We start from the raw sequence: 20,486 nt of genomic DNA on the forward strand, positions 1-20,486 counted from the left end.
ACCTCCCTGTCTGCACACAGTCTGGGCATGCAATATGTGATAGTGCCAGACATAGTTTTCCTTTCCCACATACAGACAGACAGGAGACAGATCTACTACGGTATATGTTTTCAGACACATGGCTGCCCTTTAACTGCTTCCTATGCGCTATCATATCCTGGTCAAATGCCTTCTGTAGCCCCCCTTTTTCATCTATAGAAAATACATGCTCAGTATCCAGTCCCTCTACAAATAGTCCTGTCACGCTCACATCTATCGCCACCATGGAGGCCTCATAGTAAAGCATTGTTGTTGTGAAGATTATTTATGACTTAATTTCTGTGGCGCAAGGTCACTTTGTGGTTTCTGTTAATGCACTCCAAGAAAAGACTATTGCCATCTTACTTGTCTGCTATGTCAGAATGGTTGTCAAATGGTGCAATTGCTACATTTAGGGGCCCCGATCAGCCTGGTATTAACAAATATTGACAATATTAAACTATAATAAACCCCCAGAAAGGTTGATACTTTCAATAATTTGCAAGATATATGCTGATAAATCATAATGTCGCATTGGTATTGAGGGCAGCGGCTTCACTGACACGCCATAAGACCCTGGCGGTCCGACTTGGCACATATATCTTTACATTTATCTACGTTGTGAATATTTCAAACCGTAAGTCTGAGATTCATAGACAGGGTATCTCACTGCTACAGGAGCCACAAATGACATCATTGCTTCTGCAATGATCATCGGGCTAACGCCATCGTTGCATATCGAGTGACACATCTTGCTGAGCCTGGTGCCACTGAACCGTTTTTAACAGCGATGTGTCATTACAGCGATGATTTCTAAAATCTTAAATATTTATATTCTGGGCATTTGCCAGTTCTAAATGTGGTTTCATAGTATTGCACATTCGGTCCCTTTCTGTTTTTGGTGCATAATAAATCATGTTTGCCTTCTAGTTATTGTTGCGTCAGGTAAGATATAAAGATTTGAGAGGTTATTCAGGCAAGTAGCTAAATGTTGAACAATTTAGGCATCGACGGTGGCAGGTGGACAGATTTCTGGAGTGACATGTCCATGTTGTGTGCAGGATTTATTTTAAATGACATAAACAACTGACCTAACAAGTGCTCTTAGAGTGAGCATCCATTTGATTTCATTAATATATTCGCAGGAGCGAAGGTGTGTAACTTTGTTTTTCAGTGTTCTTTACAAGGGGGCTGGAAAAGCATGCATTACATTACATTACATTACATTACATTGCATTTGGCAGACGCTTTTATCCAAAGCGACTTACAATAGAGGACATCGGGACTGCAAATACACTTGCAAATACAAGATGCACAGGAAATATACAGCACAGTAAGCTTGGGTTAGTGAGGGTTTTTTTTTGTTTTTTTTTACAAAGACATACACAAATGTACACGCACACACACACTGCATGTGTGCATGCATGTGTGCATGCTTTCATGCATGTGTATGGATTTGTATAAAAATATACAGAAGAGATAGGTGCTGATTGGTCCAGGCAAACAACGCAAAACTGTCTGTAAGCTCTCTGTGGCGTGAGCAGCAACAAGATTCAGAGCCGCTGAGACTTTTACTACTTTTGGGCCGACTGCCCCCCCATCAATTCAACAATTTCCTTCGGGATAAATAAAGTTGTTCTTATTCCTATTCTTATTCTTATCCCTCCCTCCTGTCCAGATCATGAGCTATGCTAACCAAGTGCTAGTTGCGGCATCATATTTCCCTGTGTGACTTGTATTTATCATGTTAAACTGACTCTCATCCAGCTAATCTGGTGACCAGATAGATGAAAATAGAAGCATTTCTTAATATCAAGGCTGCGTTTACAGACTTTCCATAAAAATTCAATGTTTAATTGAGGCATTCATGGAGACATATCACAGTTCAACCAAAAAAAATCTTAATCTCACTTAAAGATACTTTCTATCAGACCTTCAGATAAACAAGAGGCAAAGAGGATTCTTGAACCCACCGGTGATGTGTGAGTTTGCAACTTGGCAGCCCTAATTTCCTTTTTTATGTCCAGGAAAGTTTCACAGTGCTGACTACAAATTTCAAAGGCCGTCTTTGAGAAGGCCTGTCAGCATTTAGCCCCGCATGTGTATGTGTGTGTGTGTGTGTGTAATTACTTTCCCCTCACTGATCCCCTGCATTCAAATTAAAATGTTTCATTCATCACACGATTAACAGAGCACTATAGTCCCCTCTGCAGGGCAGCAGCAGTTGCCAGTCCCACGAGAGCGACCGCTCTTGTTTTGAAAGGCGAGCCTCACAGGTTGTCTTTCAAGGGGAGATATTTGGCCCTATTCTATTTTAATGGAGAGGCCCGAGATTCTCAAGACCCCTTTGGGGCCGTCTCGCCTGTCCTTGATGGTCCTACCTCTTGCCTCGCCGCAATCATCGTACGGCATTTGAGATGACCATTTCAATGGAAGGACCCGGACGCACTGACAGCTTGGACAGGTGGACGAAGATGGAGCGGGCCGTGTGGTCACAGCAGCTCCGCTCCGACAGTCGGGGGAAGTTTTTGTACCTTGTGGATAAAGTGGGTGAAAAATTGAAGTGCAGAGTGGTAGGATTTAAAAAGCACACCTTAGGTCTAAAAGGCTCGACCTCTAGATTAATAATATAAGCCGTCAACACTCTCTCCCTCAATAAACAACAGTTGACTTTTACGGGAGGCTAACATGCTGCAATTTGGTTTGTATTCTTAACACTGACAACTCAGAAATTCCACAAGGCTTAAAGTTATAAATGATCTTGTGATTGATGTAGAGTATCATCAAAAATAAATGATTATTCAGATACCTCAAAGCTTTCTCTGAGTAATAACACAGAGAGCATAGTTACATTAATGTAATGTCTAAAAACATATCTTAAATAACCAGTTGATGGGGCGACGGATTTGTTCTTCTATGTGCTTCCCAAAGATTCCTAACTAAAATGTTCAATTTTCTCGGTTTTGAAAAAAGGAAACATCCCTGTACCAAGATGCTCATGGGTGTGCACGTGGGTGACAGAGTAAAAAGTAAACTGTGTCGCACTTGACCCCATGGCTCTTGTGAAATTGATGCGAAAGTCTGCAGACCATTAACTTTTATAGGAGAAATATCCACGTAATATAATATAATATAATATAATATAATATAATATAATATAATATAATATAATGTAATATAATATAATATAATATAATATAATATAATATAATATAATATAATATAATATAATATAATATAAAATAATATAATACAATATGATATAATATGATATAGTGACAGACTGGACATCACTGTAAAATAAGATAAACTTTATTGATTCCTTTGCCACAGCAGCGTAACAATTCTAATGTTAAAAAAAGGAAATAAATAAGAATATAAATATAAATAGAAAGGCAGAGGACAGAAGATAGCGAGACAAGAAAAAATCCATGAATAAAATAGTTTGATTTTGTGGTTGTTTGGCCTTCTTTATGTTTGTGGTCCCAACATTGTATGCTTATTTTTGTTATACGCGGAGAAAAAAAACTAAAAGCGATACTTAGCTGTCTATTTCATGTCTGTTCCTGGAGCAGCTGACAAATACTCAGAATCACAGAGTCTACTTAAGAACTCTTGTGGTCAAGTTGTTTATGACATTAACCAATTACATTTTCACTTCATGTCATTATTTTAAATCTTTCATTCACGCTCCTGAAATAAAATGTTTATATTCATATGGTTGTACATGTTTTATATATGTTTGTCTCAATATGTGTGTATAAAAGACTGCATTCATGGAGACTATAAACATTGTTTTTTCTGCATTTCATACAGAAGTAATGATATTAAAAGAAAATCAGGTTATTTTCCAGTTTGTTTAGATGTTTACACACCCAGTTACTATCAATTGTTAAAGCTGGCAACAATGTAGTTGTAAAAATGTAATCCTGTGTCCTCTATAAAGTGTTGTTTTTGTGTGAATATGTGTTTGCGGTACATATTTGTGTATGATTTTTCCATATTTTCTGATATTAAACTTGATCTACACGTTTTATAGGTCTGAGTGCATTGCAGTGCCATGTTTTTCATTAAATTCTGCACCTCTTCAGGGGAAATGGTTCCCTGCAGTGACCACAAATTCAGTTTAATGGGGCATTTTCACAGGTGTCTCCGCTGAAAATAACCGTCCCCCCAGTCGGATTTGAAACTCATTAACGCATTAACTTGCCCTGCTTTGAGAAACTTTGTCACATTAACTAAGTCGGAGTACATGCCGACTTTACACTGGGGGCTGTTAGTTTAAATATGATTTGATGTGAACATATACAGCTTTCGGGTAGTGGATGATCTTACATCACAGCGCGTGTGTTCGAAAGCGGTTGCAGAAAAAAATTGAGGAAAAGGTGAACCTTTGAAGCGATCCTATGCCACCTTCTGATCCCCATTCAGCGAATACTATATGTACACAACTACACACACTGTGGTACACACAAGACAAAAAAAACAACCCCTGCAAACGTATTAATAGCTGTAATGACAGCTACTTAAATGTAATGTGTGCACTAGTTTTATTATGCTGTACTATTTTTTGTAGTTAATCGGTAATATCTCTTCTGTATGACTTTTTCTCATTTATTCAGCAGTCTACTCTTGCGCTCCATTTCCACATCTCTCTTATATGTCTCATGAATGGGCTGTTTATTAGCAGGCATGCAGTGCCAAGCCCTGCCATGCAGTGCCTGTCTGGTGAAAATGTCCTTGGCCGGAGGAACAGGGAACAAAGGAGGACAAGATGGGAGTGACAGAGGGAGCCAAAACTAAAGCACTAAGGAAAAAGAAATGTATTTATTGTGCTCTAAATATTGCGGATCCTGTGTGACACTTGTGTCATGCAGTCAATAGAGATATATGAGAGGTGGCCAAGAGAACTGCCTAGTTAAAATACCTCCATGCTGCTTAAGGAGGTGTCAGCCAGTAACATGGGACTGTCCGTTTACACATGGGCAAGCATACAACAAGAGGTAAAAAGAAAAAAAAAAAGAAGATGAGTTCAATAATTACTGTTTAAACAAATGCAGAACCAGACAGGGCTGTTGATTCATGAGATTTTTGAGAAAAACGATAAATTCCCGATACGCAAACAAATTTGGGTGAATGCCTCGCCCCTCATCTATTTATTTATACCCCCTAAAGACAGCGGGCTAAGATTTCTGGCACCAAAACACACGTCACGCTTGCTATTTCTGTCTTTGGTGCCATCCAACACCAGAAGATTGTGTGACAAGCTGAGGCAAAATGGGACCAAGAGACTTCCTTACACACTCCCAACCATTACACCACCTTCCACGGTTTGGCAGCCTTTGTGTACACTGTGGATGAGCCTGCACATGTGCAGTGATGTTGACTACTCTGCAAAAATGACAAGGTTTTTGAAATATTGGATTTACTCATTGTTTGTGTCCAGTGGTTTCTTTTATAAAAGACGGAGGAGTCCGGAAATAGCGATGTTGTTGACAACACTATCACGCTGCGATCGCTTGCAGTGCAGAAATCAATTCATTTTGTTGTATAACAGTTCTTGAAATTACAAATGAAACCTTGAAATATCGATTATCCCGCCCAGCGTAACTCTCCTGCTTACTCAGGGTTGCTTCAACCAGTAATGGGTTGAAGTTAGTGGAGCAGTTAGCGCATTTCCTGTGACACATATCATCACTTGAGCAGGGACTGAACTGCTGTTGTAATGGCATGCAAGTAGCAGCTGGTGTCAGATATCCACAAGATTTAAATGGCCAAAGTCATCAGCATCCTGAAATATGAGCCACTGATAATGAGTCAAATCTGTCAAGTCATTCCAAAACAGAAAGAGATTGAGTCTTTATCTCAAAACACAGTCATATTTATTATCAAGAAAAATACATTAAAAGGCATATTCATTTCTCACAACTGCTATTTAAACATCTTAAATATATTAATTTGACAGTATGATACAGTAAAACACACATAATGACAGTTAGCAGGTTGTTGCCAGGGGAACTGTTAGAAATGAATGTACTCACACTGGTGGACAAGTTGCATTTGATTCAACCGGGTTTCTATGAGGATTCAACACATACGCATGCACCCTCAAACAAGTGTTGAGTGCAAAAACCTCTATATAGGAACACCTGAAACTGAACAGAAAAAGGGAATGACGACTAAACACTACTCTGATGTTTTGACCAAGTTTCAGTCCAGAAAATGCAAAAAACCACAGCAACACTGAAGGATGCGGACGCTTTCTGTCATGGAGTGTTTGGCGTGGATCATTTTTAAGCAACTCTCTCAAATCACTTTGCATTCGGGAACAGTCCTTACTATTTACAGGGAGAGAGGATGTCGGCTGGGAACAACGCGTTTTCAGATTGATCAGAAAACAGAAAGGCTATTACATAATGATGGTCTCGGTTTGAAAAGAATAGGAAACAGTTGGCCTTTGTTTTGTTGCAGGACTTGAGGTTCTGGTCATTTGGCTAGGGGAGTAAGTCAGGGGACTTGGGGGTTGGTACCTTGGGCCTGATGGCGTTTTGATTATGGCGGTCGGGGTCCGGCCAGCCCATCTGGAAGGAGGCCGCTGGTTTGCTGGCCGTGCGGGACGGGAGAAGCTCTCCTTAGGTTTGGGGGACAACTGGACTGGATTTACCTGAGTGGAATGAATAGAAGTCACAAGTCAACATCCAGCATTAACTACAAGACTTAAAAGCTTATTGATACCAGGGCGCAATGAAATTCACCTGCTGTGGATCCTGCCTGTAAGCTGTTCTGGGACTTGAGCTGTACTCGTGTTGGATCTCCAGCATATCCAGCAGCTCAATCAGGTCTTCGTCTCTGCCGCAGTGTGGCAACTCTGACTGACTCGCTAATCCAGCCCTCTGGATCTTTTGAGCTCCATAGGCAGTGCTTGAGGCCCTATAGTCCATTTTGGGCTCACCAAGATGGGATGAAGGCTTCCTTGCTCTCTCACCTTGAGCCTGTCCCCCATCCCTTTCAGACATACTGTTGGCCCTGGATCTAATCTTTGGGCTCCCTGCCACCTGTGCCCTCCTCTGGGAGAGTTGGGGACTAGTGGGGGATCCTACAGAATGACTACCTCTCAAATCCTTGTGGATCTGTCTGCCGGAGTCCACCACCGACCCCCACTCTTGGCTAGGCTCCATCTCTGGTGTCCAGACATCAGAATCTGCTCTGCATTTCTGGACACACCTGCCATTTACGGGAGAAAGTCCGCGAGCTCTGCGTTGACAGACAGGGGTCGGGCACTTTGATTCGGTAGCCTGTTGGGTCACCACCCCCGAATCTGTGAGCAATTTGCCCTCATTTTCCTGTAGCATGGCTCCAAACTTCCTGAGAATAGAAGGACTGTTGCACTTCTTATCACCAAGGACACCTGGACTTAAGCACTTCCGGTCCTGAGCAGGAGACTCTGGGGCGGCAACCGGTAGCTGGGAGGTCGAGCGGGATTGGAAAGCAGTTGTATCCTTTTGTCCGAGTGGAGGTTTGCCACCCGTGTTTTCTTTGTTGGGGCAACACTTCATGTGAGACACTCGGTTTTTCCTGTTTTCATTCTGCTCCGGACTGCCCAAAAACTGCTCCTGACCGACCCTGGCATCATATAAAAAAACAGACATTAGAAAAGGGCCACTATGTCGAACAAGTACATTTGGCTTTGGTGCCACGTCCCTTACTTACCTTACATTTCCAGATCTTTTTTGGATATCATCCTGGCATCCAGGCGTGTCCTGACTCACCTTGATTGTGTCACTAAAGCGCTAAGAGAAATGGAAAAAAAATATGTGAACAGAATATCCTGCAACAATCCACACCAACATGACCAACTTTGAATTTGCATTCTTCTGTACTTCTTCCGTACTTTGACTTAAACCAAACCTTAAATGACCCGTAATGAGCACTCAGTATATCACTGCCAAACCAAGTGCACTTGGCATTTCATGTGCAACAGAAAACAGTTAAACATCTCGGCTGCCTTCCTGACAGCACTGTCAATGTGCTCACTGAAAAGTTGGCAAAGGAAAAGCAAGTGAGTCCTATCTGGTAACCTATGTTTATTAGAGGAATTGAATGATATGGCAACCTGCTATTAATATATTCCTGGCTTAAATCACGGCTGTGACTTGTATTATTCTTCATCAATTTTCTTGGAAGTGACAACTTGAAGATATTTTTTCCATTCACTCACCACGTGGCGAGCTCCGGTATTCTTCCTGCTGGCCGGTTTCTCCTGGCCAAGGTAATCCTGCAACAGGTCTCCAATCTCAGACACACCACTGGTGGGGCTGCAACCGTAGTTGTTCTGACTACTCGTGGCATAATTGTACCCGTTTGGGCCATAGTTACAACCGCTGCCATGGTGATTTGGCACAGCTATCGCTCCAGTGTGGTCCTTGCTGTTAAGGGCAGGCGTGAAAAGGCCATTTCCATGGTGCCCGAGGCCACATTCGAGCTGGCTGCCATTTTTCATGTTGCCGGTAGCGATGTCACTACCTCCTCTGCGGGCCTGGACTTCGGTGTACAGCTGAATAATGAAAGCAAAAGAAAGCATTAAGAGCAATTAGCTTATTTCATGTTATTCTTTAGATATTGCATTTATTGTGCTATGCATTTATTGCGTTTAAAAACATGGTTCACTATGGTGTTGTGCATCAAGACAAATCTTAAAAGTATCTCAAAATCATTGCACAATCTAACCTATATATAAGATTAACACATGATACTCCACACTGCACAAGGATTTCAGCTCTAGGTACCTCCCATAGTATCTGCTTTCAATTGGAGTTTGAGAAGTTGTGTGTGCACATGTGTGTGTGTGTGTGTGTGTGTGTGTGTGTGAGGGACGGAGAGACAGAGAAGGAGAGAGAGGTCTGTCAGCACATCACATTTTAATTAGCTTGTTAACATGTGTTTGTATCATTGCTAAAACAAGGCCACATGTTTGCCCATGTGCTGCCAACATTTATTATGTGAAATCTGTGCGCATGCATGTGTGCGCTGACGCGTGCACACCCAGACACACACACTAATGATCACAAAATGTTGCGAGGCAAAGAAGCTCAAAAACCTGGAAACAAATCCGTGAACATGTTCACACATTCAAGTATGGATCTTCAGTAGGGATTGTTAATTAAAATGACAGAACACGCTACACAACTCTAGATATTATTGTTGGTAAAAAAAAAAAAAAAAAAGTTAAATGACACCATATATTCGACTATCCAAAGATCTCTTCACATGTTGCAGATCTTGTAAACACTCTGACAAGAAAAAATCAGGAGAATCTCTCAGGAGTTCTCTTCTTGAACTAAGCAATGTTCTGCAATAATACTCAAGAGAAAGAACCAACTTCTCTTTACTGCTGCTGATTTTTTTTATTTGTCTATTTAAAGCACTGCTGATTCTTTACAAAACTAATATTGCAGACATTTCTATCCTAGTTGTACAACTGAAATAAAACTTAAGAATCCGAGCAAGATTCACAACACTGCTAAAGCCAGTATATGGCAGGTGGATGTCGTGCGGATCGGCATGATATTCCATCATCAGGCAGTTTCCTTTTCAACCCTTACCTCTTCTATTTTTCTTTGGATGTCCTGAAGCTGGTCCTCCCACTCTTGCATTTCTGAGTCAAAGTTGTCCATCAGCTCCAGCCTCTCTTTTCCCCAGTTTCGGCCACTGTGTTCCAGCCCACGCTCCAGGTCAATGGCTGCCATGATGCAGGCCACTCAATACGCAAGGCTGTTTTAAACGGCTATTTCCCCTTTCTCCTCTTTCACTCTCCTGTCAGAGGTCACAGTCGGTGGAGTTGCCGGAGAGCGGCGGAAGGATCAATGGTGTGGAAACACTAAGTAGACAAAATCATGGGCGATAAAAGTCATGAGTGAGCAGGCACATCCTGTTTGGGGTCAAATAAATCATTTTCATCTGTCTACATTTGTACATAACCGTAAACCGGCCGTTTAAGTCACTTGATTTATCAGTCGGGATCTATCTGACACTAAAGAGGTCAGATATTTTAAGATACCTGTGTTCGCGTTCTTGTCCAAAATTCACAGGCATGTAAGACTACCTATGTAGCACGTGTGGACAGGATTGTTGCATGACACCATTAGTATGTTTAGACTCTTGGTTACTTTGACCTCCAACACGTCGCTGTACACTTCACTAGAGAGAAGAATGTCAGGCATGTGACTGGGGTGGCCAATTTCTTGGAATTCGTAAAAACATGGCCCAATTTCTGCGGGCTTGAGCTCAAACACAGCTGTATGTATCATTCTATTATTCTTGGTTTACAAACCTAGATAGAGATGAGATGATATGGGATAAGATAAGATGGGATTGGATGAAATAAGATAAGATAAGATAAGATAAGATAAGATAAGATAAGATAAGATAAGGGCATGATGTAATTAGACAGACACGGTTTAAGTTGTTGCAATTACTGAATATATCCTGCTTGAAGACGTCCGAATGTACCACCAGCTTCCCTCCCACCACTAATGTGTTGAGACACTCTAGAATGATCCATTAACTTGTGCGTACCAGCCAGAATATGGGTGCATCAAGGGTTAAGATACCAAGAAAAAAACATTTTTAAATTAAATACTAGATAAATTAAGGACAATTTAAGTGCATAAAAAAATTGTTTTGATTTTTTTTTTTTTTTTTGGTATTACAACTCTACAATTTTTCCGATGATATAAATCCAATCAAAATGGCTAGCCTTACCTTGTTCTATAGCAGTTTTTCTCAGTCTTTCAGTAAATCCTCAGAACAGTCTAGATCCTGTACACTGGTGCCTTGACTTCTCCGATAGGTTTCCTCCCGTTGCCTAATTACCAAGTGCCTCTGTCCCTTGCTGCCGCTTTGATTTTCCTCTACCGTGTTACATAAATCCCCTGCTGACTGAATTTAAAGGGACCCCTACCCTTAGTCACGCCCCAGCGTGGAGGGGCTAAGTCTGAAGTGGTGAACAAAAGCGTAAACAAGTTGTCCGAGCCGGAGCGTTGGGCCTTTATAACGCTCCCTGGTGTTTACGTGCGAGTGCCTGTGTAGGTGGGATCACGTATCATAATGTCAAATTTATTCGTGCATTTGAAGTCTCCAAGGGACAACTGTCGTCACCATCCTCCTGGCTATAATTACCGGGGCTCACGAAGAGAGGGAAAGTGTTTACATTGCTATTTCAGCTGCTGCGCTCTCACGGCCAATGAGCTTCTCTGTTGCTACTCCGCTTTAGGATGCTCGGGCAGATTCTGTCTTGTGACCGGCCCTCTGCAACAAACCATTTTCCAAGAGATGCCAATTGGGTGAGTATAACACCATGAGTACTAATGTGTCGGTAATATCTCTATTAATCATAAGCAAGAAAAAGAAATTGCTAGACTTTTCTGACCATACTAATGAGGTCATTTATTGTGCTCTTCGCACTGAATTCACCAGGATTCTGCCGGTTTTAAGATATTTTGAAGATTACGTGAATGAGAGAAATGCGTGGAATGTCTGACTACATCCGGGTGTTATTTGATCCCGGGACCTATACATCACTCTGACGTCTGAAGACAGTTGCTGCTGCCCATCTGTCACACCATCGATTGCTAATACTCGCCTCCAATCGGGGGCCCGGTCGAGAGTTTTGGGGCGGACGGACAAGACCTTCGGCATTGGATATGATCATGAGAATTCCTGCCAGATTTAAGCTCCGGTAAGATCACCATCATCTCCCCACCTGTTGTCTTCCCCTAGTAAACGGCAATAAATCCCTTAAGGGGTTAAAGAAAGGGACAAAACCAAACATTGCCCTTTCGTTACTTTCCAGTGCAAACGCTTTCATTGAATGTTCTGGAATGCAAATGCAGGGTGACATCTGATACGAGAAGAAAAGTATTTAGGTGGGAGTTTAAACCAGGTCATGGGATGATTTAGATCTTGGCGACCTTTAAGTTGATTGTACAGAATGTTGAACCTATATAACCTCTAACTCTTGTTTACATAAATGTAAGCTCACACCGTTTTCTGCTCTGCTGAAATCAGATACCTTTGAAATTGCCTGGTAAGTGTCAGTCGCTCATAAGCACAACATGTATCTGATCTGTGACAAACAAATTGGACTGGGGACAATGTTTTAAAAAGGAATGGGACAGCAAAGTCGACCAGTCCAGGGTGTACCCCGTCTTTAGCCCGATGACAGCTGGGAGTGCAGGATAAGCGGCAGAAGATGGATGGATGGGACAGCAAAGTGCTTAAACACACATTTTTGTCAGTGCAAGTGCACGGTGCAGCTCACCTTCAGGAGGGAATGATGCAGACTGCAGTCTGTTATGGATAATGTAGTCATCTGTTTGGTGTTCTGCCATGAATTCGACTGTCGCTTTGAGAATTGCTGATGTTTTCCTGCGCTTTTGGTAACCTTGGCAACAAATGATGTGGGGAGGGAACAAAAAATATCAACAGCGGAAAAAAACAAAAGAGGGATGGTGTAAATGAGGGGGGGTTCTACTTCACAAAACAAAGAAAAGTGTAAAAAGAAAGACTAGTTTAAATATGGTGGCATAGGAGAGTGATGAGAACAACACAAGTATGAGGATAAGCAGAATGATGGGCTGAAACATCTGGGCGGGAGAAGAGACACAAATAGAATGGGGAAGGAGAAGTTAAATTAAGTGAAACAAAGAAAAAAAAAAATCAAAATTAATCAGTTGACAGATTTCCCGCACTATAATGTAACTTAAACTGTGTTCTAGTCTGGGCAATATATCATTTATAAATATTGAAAACCGTGACACATTACTTATTATCAAATTCACCGTTTCGCTAAATGTACTAATTGTTCACAAAAAAATTCAACAATTTACATAAATATTGTCAAGAACATAAGCAACACAGAAAATTTTAAAACTGACAGGCAAATACATTGAATCTGCAGGACATTCAATTTATTGTGTTCTAATGTAATCATATTATTTTAATACTGGAATTTTTTTATTTTTTTTATTTTATTACTTTTATTCTTTTTTGCCCAGTTGTCGTGAATACTCTGAACATGTACGTTTTCTCACCGACAGCGGCTCCTCCGCCTCCCTGTCTTCCAGCCTCGGCACTTCCAGTCGGTCTATGAAGGCCTGCAGTTCTTTCCGGAAAGCCTTCATCTGGGCGTTAATGCGATAAAGCAGTTCATGTTCCCTGATCCTGCCCCCGTCATCCTCTCCTCCCTCCTCCCCGCCTCGCCCGAACATGAGGTCCCCATTGGAGACGTACACCCTTGCCTCCGATATGATGGTCGCCGTGTCAGCGATCAACCGGTCGATGGTTCGAACGAGCCTCTCCGCTTCCACTCGGATGTCAATCATTTGCTGCCTGTCGCGCAGGCTGCAGCGATCCCCCGGCAGGAAGCGGGTCAGACTGGGGGAGGCGGCGCCCTCGGGCCCGGTGGGCGTATAGAGGCCCCTGGTGGGAGTCATGCTACGACTGCTGCCGTTATTGTTTCTGACTTCATCCGAGTCACTTTCGCCGCCCACGGGACCTTCGCGCTTGCGGTGAGGCGGCAGCAGTCTGGAGGAGGTCGAGTCCTCGTCGCTCTCTCTGCGGCCGCTCGTCGCGCCGCCGGCGTCGCTCTCGGCGTCGCTGTCCCTCGGGCTCGGGCGCAGCGACAGGTGGGAAGCGAGGTCGTAGCGCTGCATGTTGGAGAGGAGAACGCGGTTCTCGTACTGCAGCTGCATCACCTGGAGGGAAGGAGAAGCGGCGGCGTCGGTTTTCGTCATGGAATTGATGCATGGAAATGAAGGTCGAGCCTAGGGGTCGGCAACACCCCCGGCTTTTGAAAATAGTTAACGGGTATTCAATTAAAATGCATTTTATTTTTGTTTGTTCATTTTTAAATGTTATCTCAAATGTGAAGGTTATGGCGATCTTGCAACATCTAAATAAAAACGCGTTAAAATATTTTTTGCGGCAGTGAAAGAACAACAGCACACAGAGAGAGGATGACATTTTAGGTTCGATGCTGATGGATAGTTTAAGTTCGGCTTTTTTTTCATAAATACAAGAAGCACTCAAATAGATAATGAGTATTTTGCTTAAAAGTAACCTTCAACCTTGGAGTTCAAAGTATTTTGTTGCATGCAGAAATGTAATGTCGTTTTCTCTGCAGTTGCGGATTTAAAAAAATGCAATGCATTGTTTACGCACGGCATAAAGGCAAAAAAAATAATTTAATATGCCACGTTAATTCATTTTAAATTACAAAAGGGTTGTCGGGCTCCCGGTGTTTTCTTTACAGCGGGGAAACACATCCAAATGGCTCTTTGGGTGATAAAGGCTGCCGACCCCTGGTCTAGCCCATTAGTTGTTTTTCTGTTTTTAAATTTCTTTTTTAATCTTTACTCTCCTAGTCCTTCAGAACTCCTCTGCAGTCAACAACCATAGTTTGGATGTATACGTCCAAGCATAGTTTACATAGTTAACTTCACCAGGTATCAGTGTTTTGGGCCGGTTTATAACGATCACGTTTGGGTCAATATCATGCTTCTGCATACCTTCCCACTCAGGTCATTGATCTGAAGCCTTGCCGCCTTCAGTTCTTCCTGCATGGCCTCTGCCTTGACTCCGTCGATGCCAGAACCTCCTGCGCCTCCTCCCCCTCCATGCCTCGCACCTCCCTCATGTGTACCAGCCTTGAATCGCAACTTGTTCAGTTCAGTTGTCACCCTCTGGTTCTGCTCCTCCACATCAGCGAGATTCCTCCGCAAGAGCTCCGCTTCATCCTCCACCAGCTGCAGCTGCTGCCGGAGCTCCGTCAGGTCATCCCCGAGACCTCGACCGGACCCCGAACCGCCCATCGCTCCGCTCCCGGAGCTTCCCTCACCCTCTCCCTCGCCACGGAGGTCGTCAAGCTCGGCCCTCAAGCCTCGATTCTCCACCTGAAGGCAATACGGAAGCCGTCTCGGCGATCTCGTGACTTCTCAAAACCGATCAGCTCGTGCCGTGTTGGCCCTTACCTCCAACTCCACGATCTTCCTCCCCAAAATATTTGCCTCTTCCTCCACAAGGCGGAGCCTTAGCTTCAGTTCCGACTCCCTTGTGGTAGGCGGCCCCCCAGCTTCTCCTTTAGGATGAGTGCTGTCCAGTTCCCCGTAGAAGGATCGGTACTTCTGGAGCTCCTGCTCCAGACGGTCCTTCTCTTTGTCTATCTTTGCCGTCTTCCTCCTCATAAGCGAAGCTTCCTCCTTTATCAAAGCTAACTGGCACTTAAGGTCTTCGTTGTCCTCCTGGAAACGAAGAGGATGCAGGTTGCAGACGTGTGCATACGTTTGCGTAAAGGCGTACAATCTGCTGATATTCCATGTTTAAATTCAGTTGGGTGGTTTATGCAATCACATATGAGGAGAGAAAGACTTAAGATTAAAATGAAAAGAGGATTTTGTGTTACTTTCTGAGCCGAGACATCTTACTTTGGAGTACCGCAGCTACTGCAGTACTGCGGCTTTCAATCAAATGAACGTCACCGTCTTAAGATTGTGGCTGTATTTGGCTTGTTACATTATTAATGAATAATGCATCATGTTGGTCAAGTTCACAAATGTCAAAAGAATAAAAAGGAGGTTAGGTTACCTTTGAAAGTGTTTTTGTTATTGTGATTGAAAAGACAATGAATGAGTCACTGCTCACCTCAGTAGGAGTCTGTGCTGGTTTCTTATCTGCCTTCACATCTTTGCTTCCTCTTCTCTTTTGAGACTATTGGACCACAGCACAATGAATAATTATATTACAAATAATTGAAAAAAAGAGAGAGACAAATGGGTTTTAAAGTACAGGCTCATTGACAGCAGATGTTGATGCAGAGATAGTTTATGATATTTATGAGCACAACTAATTGATGCATTTCAAGCCAAGATGGTCAGTTCAAACCTTTTTCAATACATTATATCATTGAACTGGTTGTAATAAACGGGCCGCATCAGATTGATACGCCGGGTATTAGTAATCGGAGAGATGTCAGATCCAGATCAGACAGACATGAAATGTAATATTCAGTTTGAAGTCAATCTTGGGGTAAAAAAACCTCAAAAAATCAAATGTCACGTGATACTGCAGAAATACATTGCCAGTTGTAACTATAGTACTGCAGACTAACTGTGACAAAATAATATACCCTCATTCCAACTCATGCTAGGGCTAACAGTTAGCCTAATGTTATGCTTAAAAGGTTTCTACATGTGAAAATAAATTAGCAATGGTTTATCTTGCTTTCTCACAGCAGAAGGAGCGGATAAGCATGCAATCACCTCTTTGGATTTGTCTAGTTCATTTTGCAGAGCTTGTTTCGTGACTTCAACCTCGATTAGCTTCTGTCTGAGTTTTTCGTTCTCGTCCTCGGTCTTCGTTCGCTTCTCCTCCACCTTCTCCAGCTCGTGGTGCAGCCTCACAGAGACATCCTTCGCCACCTGTGGCAGGTTGTTTTGTTTATTTTCAAGTCACAGATTTACATGTTTTAGTTTCTCTCAAGGTCAAAGGCTATAAAACAGGGGTCTCGGAACAATATTTTGTGGCCCCCTGCCTGAAATCAAATCTTTGTGTTAGTGTGGCCCGCGTGTTTTTCCTCACATGCATCTGGAGGTTTTAAAAGGTGGGTTTCGAAAAAAAAAAAAAAAAAAAAAAAAATGGAAAAAATGAAAAACTAACTTTGCAATGTATTTTTTTGCTTCAAAATTTGAAAACAAAATTATTTTTTGATGGAAAAACGTCTGGTGACATTACTAACATGATCTTTTCTGTTCTTATTTTTATAAAAAACACAAAAACGACAGCAAAAAAAATTGGCTGATTGATTTAATAACCACAACAGCCACCATTAGCCTTGTAAACATTATACCTCCTCTTATACATGCGACCAATCAATTCTCTAATAAATTCTAGTGATAAATTGTCCCACAGTGACAAGATCAACAATATTTTAGGGTGTAATTTTTTCAATTCTTTATTAATATTAATTTTTCTTATTCGTCTAATTCGTCATGTATTTTTTAGAGGAATCGTTCATTAACTTTAAATGCTTTTATAATTTACCTGTTTATCTCCTTTACGCTAAAACAAAGGAAAAATTTGGACTTAGTGTTACTTCCAGGTAACGGTTTTACTGGTCCGGCCCGCTTGACATCAAATGAGGTCGTATGTGGCCCCCAGACCAAAAGGAGTTTGACACCCCTGCTTTAAACAGATCATTGGCATAATTTTCAAATAACTGTCTACCCAGCCTGATTTCTGGACACAGAGCCTGTATCTAAGTTTTCTGCAAAACTGTGCTTCAAGGCAACAGAGAAGCCTCTCAGAATGAACAAGAGTAGTTTATATTAAACTATATTTCCCAGAATAATCATGCAAACAGTCTCTCAGACACAGGGCAGTGCTCGCGCCTCCTCCCTTCTTCACCTTCAGGTCCTGCTCCAGACTCCTGAGAAGCTCCTCATCTATCTCTCCCGTCTGGGCGTAACGCAGCCTCTTCCTCTCGGCCTTCCGCAGACGATACTGCAGAATACGGCAGTTTTTATTGGCTCTCTCCAGCTCACGCCGCATTTCCTGCAGCTGGCAAGTGTCTTCCTCGTAGAACGTGTCTCGCATCTCATCCATCTCCGTCCGCATCTCTTCAATCTCACACTGGGGAGGGGAAGCACAGCAGGGATGAGGTGACAACGGTGTCAGCGCATGAGAACTGTCACTTCATAAAAAAGTGTTTAAGACATGGATAGGCTGCAGTGTATTGGCAAACGCGCATGATAATGTGAATTTGCAATGATATTTTTTGCAAATACAGATCTGTTGTCTGCCAAAAAAGGGGGAAAAACACTAGTATTGAATAACTATAGCAAATCTATACTAGCGGGATCAATAAACAATGTGAAGCTTCTTTGATTTGCTGTTCAGATCTTAGATTTATATTCCTGGGCTGGAAATAATGTTGAACAGACAAATCTAACGTGGCTCATTTGGCCTGGTCTGGCAGTCCACCGCCATGAAGTGGTCAAATGGAGATGATGGAAGAAATGTCGACGAGGTGATGTTATTTATTGACTATATATTGAACAATTATGATGTGAATATCACGGCAAACAAACGTCAAAGTTTCAAACCTTGAGATCATCGTTTTCCTCCAGCAGCCTCTCCATCTCCTCCTGAAGGGCCTGGTCCTGCTGTGTCACGGTCCCCGCCTGTGTCTCCTCTGCAGCGGGCCCCGGCTGCCCGTGGGGACCCTCCTCTTCGCCCGTCTTGGTTTGCATCTTCTCGACAACTCTTTGCCTCAGTGGAAGGGTTTCAGTTCATCCCCGAAGCATCGTCGTCTCCCGGAACCCGAACCGAGGCCCGCTTCGCAGCTCTGCAGCCCCGCAGCTGGGCCACGTCCCTCCCGGGCGATGCCGGCCGGCACCCACCGCCGCCCCACTTCCGGGGCCGGCGATCACCGCCGGGTCCTTCCCGGAAAGCGAGCCGAAAATCGGCAGGAAAGGCTTTTACGGATCGGTGCGAGGAAAAGGATGAGAGGATGATGCTTAATGTGCCGACAGCATCCGCCCAGCATCCGGTCATTCCAGCCTCAGCAGCATCCGGTTGAGCGGCGGGTCCTGCACGGCTGGGCCCCGGGCCATTCGCTATCCGTCCCCCTCCCGCAACCACCACGCCGGTGCTTCAGCCGAAAACCCTGCAGGTCTGTTCGGATGTGTCGGAATCCGGTCGTCGGCCCTTCCTGGTGGCGGGACAGCCGGCGCTGCGTCCTCCCTGCGCTTTTGTCTGCAGCGGTGATGGGGAGCTGCAGCGCCCCTTCTGTCGGATCTTAGTTCCTGCACCAAAACCTGAGATTCGCCGTTAAGTGTGGGATTGTAAAAATAATTACCTTTTATTATCAATATACAAATCAAAGACCTATTTCAAACAGCAAAGTTCTCGAGAGAATCTTTCTTTCCAGGTAAAAGTTGATTGTCATTTTCAGACTTTTAGGTGACTTTGGATGTTACTGCCTCAGAATAATGGTGCGGGAATAGAAAATTACAAAACAATTGAACTGGCTATTTTTTCCCCTCACAAACCCAAAATAATCCCATCTCGTGTGTGATTTTTCTTGGCCCTAAAACTGAGCATATGTTATGTTGAAAATGTTTTTCTCCAAGTATCCCAGGGGTACATGGGCAGTACTCAATCCGGCCACTAGAGGCCGCTGTTCTCACGTCAATCTCATCCGTGGTCCTTCAGAAGGTCTGTCCCACCCTTACAGGGAGTCAGTGAAATGCTGACTGTTTCCACTGTGTTAGGATGGAATGAGCTCCTTAGTCATATAATTGCTAATGAGATGAGTTAGTGGCGGGTCAGGTTTGCGAGGCTTAACCCCTGCAAACTGACCTTTCACCCCCCCAATAGCCAGTCTATTGTTGGGGGTGAAAGGTCAGTTTGCAAGTCTGACAAATCAATCGGTGAGTGAGAAAATGAACCCTGCGGGGATTTTGCAGCATGTTGTAAAATATTCATAGTCATAAGAAACCTGAAAATGATGTAATTGGTCAGTGGTGTGAATGCATTTTTAAAGCCGGGCTTTTGGGGGTGTTTTGCATTTTATTCATCAGGAGAGGATAAGTCAATTTTCTGGTGTTTATTTGACTTGTATATACAATTGTGCAATAAGCTTTAATAAGGGATTAAAATTGAGAGGATATAAGGAACATATACCACATGTATTGGCTATAAATCTGGTACCCATAAGATTAAAATGTGTTTGCACAGTTTAATCATCCTGTCATTTCAATATCGTCATAACATTTTTGCACAAGTTATCTGAATAATTTCAGTATTTTATTTGCACAATATAGCAATACATGGGTTCAGCGTAATTGTTTTTTTTAATGGAAATGGGTTTTAGGGAATATGCCAAAAAAATATTTTTGAAATTTGAGATTTGAAATTATCCACATGACGCACATGCAAATGTGTGCCGAAGAGACTACATTTCATTTCAGGGTGCACGTAAAACATTTGATGCCTCTTGCTCGGTGCTCTTGCCAGGGTTCGCCAGCCCTTTAAGCAAGCGAAGCAATATTGAGAATTAATGGATGGAAATGTAAACTTTGAAAATAGATAAAAGAAAAAAAAAGAGCTGGACAGAAAGGTAGTAGGAAGGCAGGTAGTAAAAAAAGTGCTGCCCTCAATTCACTTGCAATATTTTTGCACTGTCAAGATTTGGGTGTTTATTTATAATTTGCTTTGCATACCTAGCAAGAAGAAGTAAGTAATTTTATGCGCACTCCTGCTGCAGTAGTGATACAGGTTATAATGACCTTTGCTAAATGCCTTTGACTGAAAAGCCTCTGCCCTTTGGCAATCCTCTTAGGTTCTGGTTTAGATCCCTCTGTGTCCCAGAGGAGGACAAATAAACTTCATCTCACTCATTTCATCCAGTC

General features: G+C 42.7%; 2 protein-coding genes and 1 long non-coding RNA gene across 5 annotated transcripts; 1 reads left to right on the forward strand and 2 right to left on the reverse strand.

The window, feature by feature from the left end:
• Nucleotides 1-5,877: 5,877 nt before the first annotated feature.
• Nucleotides 5,878-9,764, reverse strand: LOC147222654 (uncharacterized). The gene is made up of 5 exons (XM_086166663.1): nt 9,621-9,764; nt 8,237-8,572; nt 7,729-7,808; nt 6,774-7,641; nt 5,878-6,682 (listed from the first exon to the last, which is right to left on the reverse strand). The coding sequence occupies exons 1-5, from the start codon at nt 9,762-9,764 to the stop codon at nt 6,428-6,430; spliced, it is 1,683 nt and encodes a 560-aa protein (XP_086022789.1). The 3' UTR covers nt 5,878-6,427.
• Nucleotides 9,760-19,062, reverse strand: LOC147222655 (microtubule cross-linking factor 3-like). Of its 2 annotated transcripts, none has more exons than XM_086166661.1 (9): nt 18,177-19,062; nt 17,479-17,703; nt 16,335-16,493; nt 15,718-15,783; nt 15,048-15,317; nt 14,586-14,969; nt 13,110-13,772; nt 12,338-12,460; nt 9,760-9,895 (listed from the first exon to the last, which is right to left on the reverse strand). In XM_086166661.1, the coding sequence occupies exons 1-9, from the start codon at nt 18,321-18,323 to the stop codon at nt 9,842-9,844; spliced, it is 2,091 nt and encodes a 696-aa protein (XP_086022787.1). In that variant the 5' UTR covers nt 18,324-19,062; the 3' UTR covers nt 9,760-9,841. The 2 variants fall into 2 exon arrangements, with proteins under 2 accessions (XP_086022787.1, XP_086022788.1); XM_086166662.1 differs by having other exon boundaries at nt 9,870-9,895; nt 12,338-12,662.
• LOC147222656 (uncharacterized) lies at nt 11,058-17,660 on the forward strand. 2 transcript variants are annotated; one of them, XR_015107663.1, is made up of 3 exons: nt 11,058-11,360; nt 11,494-11,755; nt 17,443-17,660. It is a non-coding gene; the product is annotated as an uncharacterized LOC147222656 (long non-coding RNA). The 2 variants fall into 2 exon arrangements; XR_015107662.1 differs by lacking the exon at nt 17,443-17,660 and adding an exon at nt 13,116-13,244.
• Nucleotides 19,063-20,486: the final 1,424 nt, after the last annotated feature.

Source organism: Fistularia commersonii, chromosome 20, assembly GCF_037954325.1.
Source record: "Fistularia commersonii isolate RoL2024-O1a breed Wild chromosome 20, RoL_Fcom_v1.0, whole genome shotgun sequence".
Lineage (NCBI taxonomy): Eukaryota > Metazoa > Chordata > Actinopteri > Syngnathiformes > Fistulariidae > Fistularia > Fistularia commersonii.

Excerpts from the sequence above, each read along its gene's own strand:
- LOC147222654 (XM_086166663.1), bottom strand. The coding sequence starts at position 9,764 with ATGGCAGCCATTGACCTGGAGCGTGGGCTGGAACACAGTGGCCGAAAC. Across the intron at positions 7,642-7,728 it reads AAAAGATCTGGAAATGTAAG|GGTCGGTCAGGAGCAGTTTT; the intron begins GTAAGTAAGGGA and ends ATATGATGCCAG. Across the intron at positions 6,683-6,773 it reads ACAGGCAGGATCCACAGCAG|GTAAATCCAGTCCAGTTGTC; the intron begins GTGAATTTCATT and ends CATTCCACTCAG.
- LOC147222655 (XM_086166661.1), bottom strand. The coding sequence starts at position 18,323 with ATGCAAACCAAGACGGGCGAAGAGGAGGGTCCCCACGGGCAGCCGGGG. Across the intron at positions 17,704-18,176 it reads AGGAAAACGATGATCTCAAG|TGTGAGATTGAAGAGATGCG; the intron begins GTTTGAAACTTT and ends TCCCCTCCCCAG. Across the intron at positions 9,896-12,337 it reads TGCATCATTCCCTCCTGAAG|TGTTTCCACACCATTGATCC; the intron begins GTGAGCTGCACC and ends TTGTCTACTTAG.